The sequence below is a fragment of the Arachis ipaensis genome, chromosome B07 (assembly GCF_000816755.2).
Source record: "Arachis ipaensis cultivar K30076 chromosome B07, Araip1.1, whole genome shotgun sequence".
Lineage (NCBI taxonomy): Eukaryota > Viridiplantae > Streptophyta > Magnoliopsida > Fabales > Fabaceae > Arachis > Arachis ipaensis.
In genome coordinates, this window is record NC_029791.2 from 5066013 (window position 1) to 5076351 (window position 10339).

Here is a 10339-nt window from a genome sequence, read left to right on the forward strand (position 1 = left end):
CTATTGTTTTTTTTTTTTTTTGTCATGGGCTAAGCCCAAAAACTCTACCCAAACCCTAAAACAACTCGCCCACCCAATTCCAATTTCATCATCTCCCTAACGGGAGTTATGTTGTGGCCGAGAAGTGAACTCGAATCCATGGCCTCAATAAGAAGACTATGTTATCCACTTTCGGACTGAGCCAAGATCTGAAAATCAAGTTGCGAATTTGTTGATGAGGTCTGAATCAGGTCACTCTGCTGGCTTTACTTCGGTATAAAGCTCCATCGCAGAGGTAAGGATTCCTCTTCTAGGATGACACCAGGCTTGGCCGCCCAGATAATGATATTGGTGCTTCTCTCCGAAGAATGCATACAACACTGCGTAGTAGATCAATGCACCACTTTTGACTCAATTTATCTGATTTGTAATTGATAAATTTGCTATGATATGTACTAATTGGTTAGCTTCTCTTCGAATCCAAGTGAATCCACATTTGTTAAAACTTTTCTATAGTTCAAAGATATCTTGCAAAATCGGATCAATCTCTTGAAGGCTATTTTTTTATTTAATTGCCTGCACCAAAGGTAAATAATCAGATTCAATTAGTATCATATCTGGCTATAGATTTCTTGCCAAAATTAAAGCATTTTTTGTTGCTAATGCTTCTGCTGCAATACTGGACAGTTGTGATTCTATCTGTGTTTCCCACAAGAAATCTTCCAAAGCTGTCCCTTGTAGCTACTGGCGTTGCTCCATCACCAGAAGCTTTCTGGAAGGCTGCATCAACGTTCAGTTTCAACCAATTTCTTGGCAGGGGTCTCCAAGTAACTTTAATTCTTCTATTCTCTGTTTGTTTCTGAACTGCTTGATCAATAGTTGCTCTGTACTATTTTTCTACTATTCTAGCCTTGACAATAGCCTCCTTAGGATTGATCTTTTTAGTGTTGAATATGGCTTGGTTCCTGGTTTTTCATATCTCCCATATTAAAAAATCATCTTTCCTATCCTTTCCTCTTTGTCAGTTTTTCCTTCCTCCTTAATTCTTCTAATTTTCTGTAAAAGCCATTCTCCAAAGCTTGTGATGTGATCCTGATAGGGACAATATTGGCATTGGCTACCAAACCAAGCTACCCTCTTCCATGGACATAGTAACAATGTATGTTTGATAGTCTTAGACTCCACGAAACAAATCTGACACATAAGGAAGTTGACTATATTCCTTTTAAACAACCTTTCAATAACCGGTACTATATTATGCGCTGCTCTCCAAATAAAACTTTTAATCTTTTGGGGAGTTTGGACATTCCATATCTCCATCTATAATTCTTCTAAATTTATACTCGATGAAGCTTCTTCCATTTTGTTTCCTTAGCTTTCCTTTTTAGCTATGTGATATCCAGTTCTGACACTGTAGTTTTCATCCTTTCTATATGGCCAAATAAGTCTATCTTTTCTTTTCAAAATGTTTGTAGGAGTCTTCAGAATTTTTTTTTTTAAATATCAGTAAAAACCCCTTCAATCTTCCTCACATTCCACCATTCCCCTTCCTTCAAAAGTTCACTAACATAATTCAACTCTATTCCTTCTTGTCTTTGAATTTTTCCTTCGCCTACTACCCACTTATCATCCCAAACATTAATTCTTGACCCGTCATCCACACTCCATCTCCCATTTCTGTGAAGAAAAACTCTTCCTTTAATTATACTTTTCCAAGCCTAAGATGCATTAATATAGCATTTCGCATTCTAAAAATCTCTATCGGAAAAATAGACTACCTTTAAAATACGTACCCATATTGAATTAGAATTTTCTATGATTCTCCAAGCTTGTTTTGCTAAAAAAGCTAAATTTTGGCCATGAAGATCCTTGAAGCCTAGCCCTCCATTTCTTTTACTTGCACAAATCTTGTCCCAACTTTTTCAGTGTATACCTCTTTTTTTTCAGAATTGGCCCACTAAAATCTTGCAATCATAGCGTTTAATCTCTGACGGAATACTTTTAGAAATTCAATAACTGTCATACCGTAGCTAGGAATAGCTTGTATAACAGCTTTAATAAGGACTTCAGGCTTGGTTTAGGAGCTTTTCTTTCCATCCTTCGACTTTTTTCATCACCTTCTCCTCTATCCAATTTAGAGCTTTAATTTTTCACCTGTCCCAAATCCCTGGCAGCCCTAAATACATTCCTGAATTATCCCAATACTTCATTCCTAGGATTTTCTCTATGTTAACTCTGGTTTGTATGGGTATTTGACTACCAAAAATAATCTCCGATTTATCTAGATTGATCATTTGACCTGATGCCTCTGTATACTTATTAAGAATCAAAATGAGATTGTAAATTTTCTCCTCTTTTGCTTCTATAAAAATAATACAATCATCCGCAAACAGAAGATGAGTAATTGGAGGGGCTGTTGGTGCGATTTTGAACCCTGAAATTTCCTTTCTTTCTCTTGCTTCCTCCATGAGAATAGTGAACACTTCATCCACAATTATAAAAAGATATGGGGATATAGGATCGCCCTGTCTCAGCCCTCTTTCAGGTATAATTTTACTAGTGAGCCTCCCATTCATTCTAACCTTATACGTAGCACTTCTAACACACTTCATTATTAAGAAAACCCACCTCTGGTCAAAACCAAAAGCTGTCAATGTAGACTCCAAAAAAATTTACTCTAATCTATCATAAGCCTTATTCATATCTATCTTAATAGCTAGACTTTCCAATCTATTCCTACTTTTTTTTATTAATACTATGAAAAATCTCTTGAACTATGATAATATTATCCTGAATCAACCTACACCCACTCTGGATTGGCAAAATAACCTTATCCATGAACCTTATAATTTTGTATATATATAATTACAGTAACTAATAGGCCTAAATTGATTAAGATTTTTTGGTTGTTTCACTTTTGGAACAAGAACAACAATAATTTCACTTACCTCTTCTGGCATAATACCTTCATAAAAAAAGCTTATAATCACAGCACAAACTTTATTTTTTATTGTGTTCCAGTGACTCTGATAAAAAAGTCCATTTAATCCATTTGGTCCAGGGGCTTTGAGGCTGCCCAAGCTAAAAACAGCTTCCTCAATCTCCTTTTCTGAAATTTCCTCCATGAGTTGTTCGTTCATTTCTTGAGTAACTCTTTTTGGAATCCTATTTATACAATCTCTGAAATCATATTTGGCTGAGGATGTAAACAACTTTGTAAAGTGCTCCTCCACTATCTTCAAGATTCTATCATCTCGTGAAACCCATTGGCCCTCCTTATCTTTTAATCTTTTCACTTTATTTTTATTTCTCCTTTGAATCGTTATCGCATAAAAGAATATGGAATTTTTGTCTCCTCACTTTAGCCACTTTAGCTTGGATCTCATTCCCCAGTATTTCTCTTCTTGCCTTTATAACTGGCTTATCCTTTCCTTGATTTGACACCTCCGTGCTTGCTGTTCTTCATTTAATTCTGCCTCTTGAAGCTTCTGTAGCTCAACCTTCAACTTTTTAATCTCTATATCAGCTCTAGCAAAAGTGTTCCTACTCCAATTCCTTAAATTTTTCTTGCAGTTTCTCATCTTCTTCAGCAACCTATCCTATTCGTTATTATTATGCTCTTCTTTTTTTCAACTCATCTTAATAATCTCCTCACAGTTTTTATGGTTGTTCCAAAATGCTTCAAATTTGAACGACCTATCCACCTTATACTTAGGCTGTAACCTCAAAACAATGAGCGTATGGTCTGAACTCACTGCTGGCATAGCTATCAAACTTGCATTTGGAAACTTGTGCCTCCATTTCCAGTTAACAAAGCCCTATCTATTCTTTTCTTAATTATTAACCTATTTCGAGGATTACTAAACCAAGTGAATTTTCCTCCTTTTAGATTCATGTTCATGAGAGCATTAAAATCCATAAAATTTTTTGAAATCCACAATCTGTTTTCTCGGCTGCTCATGCATGCCTTCCTTCTCCTCTAGAGCTAAAACAACATTGAAATCTCCCATGAAGAGTTTAGGTTCATTCTTGTTAAGATTGCTTGTTGTGAGCTCCCCCCATTCCTCCCTCCTCTTGCCTGGTTTTGGGTTACCGTACATGAAAATGATTTTTCAATCATTTCCTTTTCTATCTTTAATGTAAGCTTTAATATAATAATTAGAGTAAGAGTAAACATCAATATTAATATTTTCATTTCATAGCAAACATAGATCTCCAAACATACTCCAGAGTTCTACATAAAAATATTTATCAAAATGAAGCCTTCTCTTAATTTTACTTATACTACTATCCTTACCTCTTGTCTCCATGAGAAATACAATAGCGAATTTTATCTATTTACACAAATATAAAAGTTTTGAAACTGTCATGGGGCTGCCACCCCTCACCAGTTCCAACTAATGATGCTCATAGCTGAGGGTGAGGCTTGATAAGGCCCGCCTCCTCGACCATGAATTTGTTTTCTACTTTACCTTCCATAACCCAGTTCCTATCCACTCCTCCAACGTTCTCCTCCTTCTCTCCACCCTTGCCTTCTATTGGTTCATTTTGTAGGTTTAATTTTGGACATGGGTTCATTTTCTAGTTTTTTCTTTTGTCAGGGATTTCGTAGTTTAGTTAGAGCTATCTAAATAGCAAATCTGAAACATGGAAAACATATGCAAACTCATGAGAAAAAAAAAAAAAACACATGCGGACCTTTTTATTTTACATATTTTGTTTTTCCTTTTTTTGGTCTTTTATTTTGGGCCTTACCCTCGTACATTTCTCAAACAATGATGTTCTAAATTCAGACTAAAAATCTTTCGCAAATGGGCTTTAGAAACTCTTCTCAACCATGAGCTGACATTACATTTAGACTAGAGGTGGCAGCTGAGGCTTGGCACAGATGGAGGATTTCTACGCCTCTCATCAAGCTGCATCCGGGTTCAAATCCCAGCTGAGGCTGGATGTTGCAAGAACCCATAGTACCCATGTAGTGTGTGTGAGTGTGTTGTGTGGGTGTGTGAAACATGGGGTTAATGCCTAGGATTGGGGGCTGTCCAATCCACTTGACAAAAAAAAAAAAAAAAAGACTAGAGGTGCACATGATCGGCCTGTCCCCGAATATTTTTAGGAGTTAATTTGGTGTGATTTCATCGAATTTAGAGTTGAATAAGGGTCTCAAAAATAGATCCGATCATTATTTTGGGTGAAGTCCAGGTCAAGTTGAACCCGGCTTCACCTGGCCCATGTGCACCATAAGGAAACTAAAAAAGATATTTATGTTTTAAATTAATTTTAATATTACGTTATATTAATTATAAGCTTATTGTTTTATTTTTAATCACATTTGTTGAATTAGAAAATAGATCAAAAAAGCATCAAATTAAAATTTATAGACAAATTCAAGTTCAAATATGAATATCAACTTTTCGTTGACAAGTTTCTTCTTTACAAATAAGTGAAGTTTATTTATAAATTATTGTTAAAGCTTTAAAGACCCGGTTTAGACCCGATATAGTTGTAACCCGAAATGTTTAGATTTCATCGAATTTAGAACTGGGTTAGAGTATAAAAAATAAATCCGGTATATATTTAGAACCGGGTCTAGTTTATGACAAATTCGATTTCACCCGGCCTGAACATCCCTACAATTAGACCCAATTAATTTGGGCCTAACGAGTCCAAAGTTTAAAAAGAATGAAAAGAGAAAAAAAAAAAAAACACCGCAAGAATTATAATTCAGACAGAAAACCGAAAAGAGAAAATAGAGTAAGAAATGAAATAGTAAAGCACGCCTTTATGCTCTCTGTTGTTTTTGCTTTTTATCTCTGAAAATTTTTCCAAGTGAAGACGTCAACAAGAAAAAAAAAATCCCTACAGAGAACCCTAAAAATTGGATTGAGGAATTTTAGTTCTTCGGAAGGATTAGGGTTTTTTTTCCTCAGGTGGGAACAATGTCGATTGCAGCCCCAGGGCAACTGAACGTGAACGAATCCCCTTCTTGGGGATCCAGAAGTGTCGATTGCTTCGAGAAGTTAGAGCAAATTGGCGAGGGCACATACGGGTTTGTTTCACTTTCATTCCTTTTAACCTTTCAGCTATCAGAATCTTTTTTCTTTGTTTTTTTTTCAAAAAAAGAATAAAAATTCCCTTTTTTTGGAGTGTGTATGAAATTTGTGGATTCAGTGGTAATTACTTGCACCACTTTACCAAGAACTCGAGTTTTGGGTCGCTGATGCTTCGCTGGAGAATCGTGGCACTTTTCTCTATCGAGAGGGCGATGATATTTTTCACGAGATTGAGCTGCCGGAGCCATAATTCTTCAAGTGCTTGTAGTGTTTGTGTGCTAGTATGCTGATTATTCATGTGTGTTACCATTATTGGAATGTTAATGTGTAGTACTAAAGCTTAGTTGTAATTTTTCACTAATTGTTGTTAGGCATTTTGTATAAGCATAATTGTAATTGGTTTGATTGATGTTTGTAAGTTTTAAAGTTTTTAAATCATGATTTGTATGAAAGGCTCTTTTTCTTTTCCCTTTCCGAAATTCGTTATCGATATAGTTGAAATGTGTAAAATTTCTACTTTCAGATGAAGATTATTTACTCTGTTAACTTACCATAAAATCCATTGCTAATATTATCATAAGGTAATTGATCTTTGCTTCCATATATTATACTTGCAGTCAAGTTTACATGGCTAAAGAGATCAAAACTGGTGAAATTGTTGCTCTGAAGAAAATTCGAATGGACAATGAGAGAGAAGGGGTATTTCTATATATAATTTGTTGTTTATTATGTTATAGGTGCATAACATTCTATATTGGTACTTCCTTTCACTTGTGACTTACTAGCTTTGTATCTTCTCTAACAAACTTATACATGCAATTCTGTAATATATATTTATATCTGACTTGTATTGTAAATTTTGCCATGGCAGTTTCCTATAACTGCTATACGAGAAATCAAAATTCTTAAGAAACTACACCATGAAAATGTGATCAAGCTAAAAGAAATTGTCACTTCTCCAGGTGCTGTTTTAAAGAACTATTCACTTGAGTAAAGATTGTTTTGTTTAGATCTAACATTGTCTGTTTCTTCTTTCAGGCCCTGAGAAAGATGAACAAGGGAGGCCAGGCAAGTTATTCACTCTCATGTCGTGTTATTAGCCAATTTCTTTATTTACAACCATAAAGTTGCGCATAAGTTTTGTTTGTAAGAATATATTTATCAACTTCTTTTGGATATCCTTAGTTTATCTATGTACTAAATTAATTCATCTGCTATTCATATTTGTTTTGGCCTTTTGGGGGCTACAGACGGTAACAAATATAAAGGGGGCATCTATATGGTCTTCGAATACATGGACCATGATTTGACTGGTCTTGCTGACCGTCCTGGGATGAGATTCACAGTTCCCCAAATTAAGGTATTGCGTTAATACGAGTGTTACTTTATACTGTTAAAATTGTTTATTTCATGTTTCCTGAGTTACTTTTTCCTTCTGAAGTGTTACATGAGACAGCTGTTGACGGGGCTTCATTATTGTCATGTAAATCAAGTACTTCATCGAGATATTAAAGGTGTGTGTGTGGCCAAAGTTTCGTCTTTAGATCTAGTTGAATATGTCAAATCCCATTTGATGTATTATGTTCTGTTGCAGGCTCAAATCTCCTTATAGACAATGAAGGAAATCTGAAGCTTGCAGATTTCGGACTGGCACGGTCATTTTCTAATGATCACAATGCAAATCTTACAAACCGTGTCATTACATTATGGTACAGGTAAATGTTGTGACCTGTGTTTTCATGAGAGTTCAGTGGGGAAGAGGGGGTTGGACTCTTGAGATTGACCGGTGCATATATGGATTTTGTCATTGTAAATTTAGACCCCCTGAGTTGCTGCTAGGGACAACAAAGTATGGGCCAGCTGTAGATATGTGGTCTGTTGGGTGCATTTTCGCTGAACTTCTTCATGGGAAGCCTATCTTTCCTGGAAAAGATGAGGTTAGTGATATTCTGTGTATGATATATGAGTGGATTAGAGGTGCATTGGATCACTAATGTTAAATTGTTATAGGGAATATATGATCTTGTATATCTTCATGGCAACAATTTCTTTGTATAGCTTAGATGTAATGTATGTTTCCTTTGTAATTATTGCAGCCTGAACAACTAAATAAAATATTTGAGCTGTGTGGAGCACCGGATGAGGTGAACTGGCCTGGGGTTTCCAAGACTCCTTGGTATAATCAATTTAAACCAACAAGGCCAATGAAAAGACGTCTGAGGGAAGTTTTCAGACAGTAAGTAGATAACATGAGTTTCACTGATGAGTATATACGCCTTTATTGTTTTATATTTTTTTAATTAACTCTTCTCTTCGTATTGTGAATTCTAGTTTTGATCGTCATGCTCTGGAATTGTTGGAGAGGATGCTGACACTTGATCCAGCTCAGGTATTTGACATTCAGGGATCTGATTTATTTGTTGTAGAGTTAACTTGAATTGCTACTTTATGTGCTCCATTTACGTGTCATTCCGGTTGCCTTACATCATTTAATATCATTTAATTTGACAAATTTAATTCGGTCTACTATTTTTGTTTTAAATTTTTATGTACCTTACATATTTACAAATCTCAAAGCTAAGCTAGTGATAAAAAAGAATAGATGATATAATGTTGAAGTGAATTGAGTTTTGAAAAGTAAGGGTGCGTTTGGTTTATGTTTTCATTTTTAGTGTTTTCTGTTTTCTGGATTTTGTGAAGGAAAAAGTGAAAATAGGAGGCGAAAACAGAAAACAGAATTTTATTGTTTTCACTGTTTTTACTCTTTCTTTTCACAAAATCTAAAAAATAGAAAATACTGAAAATGAAAACACATACCAAACGCACCGTAAATATTTTTTCAGATATGGATTTGTATGTTAAAAAAGATATCTGTTAATAACATGACAATTTATCTTTCAGCGCTAGTTGTGCTTTTGTATGACTAGTTCCTAATTCCCATAAGAATCTGCATGCTAATATTTACTGGTCAATTTTTCTTGTTTATAGAGAATTACTGCGAAGGATGCTCTTGATGCTGAGTATTTCTGGACTGATCCATTGCCATGTGACCCCAAGAGGTATCTTAAACTTTAGTTTTTCCTTTTGTTTTTCTGAAAATATTACATTTCCTGGAAAGTACATGATCTTGAAATCGATATAAGATTACATGCGTGTCCCATTGATCCCTCCCTTTTTGACTTTTGTTGTTCTTGTTGTGTTTTTTTTTTCTGGCCAGTATACTTAATGTTTCCACATCTGTTATGTTTTCCTCAGTTTACCCAAGTATGAATCATCACATGAGTTTCAGACAAAGAAAAAGCGTCAGCAACAACGGCAAAATGAAGAAATGGCTAAGCGCCAGAAAATGCAGCATCCTCAGCAGCATACTCGTCTTCCCCCCATTCAACAGCCGGGGCAACATGCACAAATGCGATCAGGACCTAACCAAAATTTACATGGTTCTCAACCCCAAGTTGCTGCGGGACCTAGTCACCATTATGGGAAGCCTCGAGGTCCATCTGGTGGGCCAGGAAGATATCCACCAAGCGGGAACCCTGGTGGAGGATACAATCACCCTAATCGGGGAGGTCAAGGAGGGGGTGGCTATGGCAGCGGGCCTTATCCTCCTCAAGGGCGAGGGGCACCTTATGGTTCCAGCGGCATGCCTGGTGGTGGTCCTCGCGGAGGAGGTGGTAGTGGCTATGGAGTCGGAGCCCCAACTTATCCCCAGCAAGGGGGTCCATATGGTGGGTCTGGCACTGGTCGTGGCTCAAACATGATGGGTGGAAACCGCAATCAACAATACGGATGGCAGCAATGAAAAAAAAAAAGATTTTCTTTGAATGGTCTCTATTATGTTCTGATTTGACATTGGTCTGATATGTTTGATTAAGAAGCGAGTTATAGAAAGATCAAACAAATCAATGGATCAAGTTGTTGAGAAAAAAGACATGGTTGGTCTCTGGATTATAGATTATTGAGATATAATGTTCTTATTACCTTAAGTGACTGAAAGCCTATGTCATGCACCTAATATAATGTTTTTGGTGCTGTGTCTTTAGGGACCATGAGAAACAAAGACATGGCTTTTGATGTTTGTTCATTGCATGCCATAGATTCATTCACCAAGCTATAGGTATGAATAAGTAGCATAACTCAACATGTATAAGAGATTCCACTTACTATAATATTCTTCCTGGGATACAACCTTGTAACAAATTTTGTTTTTTTTTTTTTTCCTATTTAGGGAATGTGTAAATCAAGAAATCAACTAGTATGTTCAATATAATGTGTTCTTTGTTTTTCATTTTTTTTGTTGGGGGGGA

General features: G+C 35.9%; 1 protein-coding gene across 1 annotated transcript; it reads left to right on the top strand.

Annotated features, from left to right (window-relative positions):
* Positions 5715-10232, top strand: LOC107609143 (cyclin-dependent kinase C-2). Its single transcript, XM_016310989.2, has 12 exons — positions 5715-6028; positions 6650-6731; positions 6904-6994; positions 7071-7100; positions 7283-7392; positions 7474-7546; positions 7627-7747; positions 7852-7969; positions 8129-8268; positions 8364-8421; positions 9021-9091; positions 9288-10232. The coding sequence occupies exons 1-12, from the start codon at positions 5919-5921 to the stop codon at positions 9832-9834; spliced, it is 1551 nt and encodes a 516-aa protein (XP_016166475.1). The 5' UTR covers positions 5715-5918; the 3' UTR covers positions 9835-10232.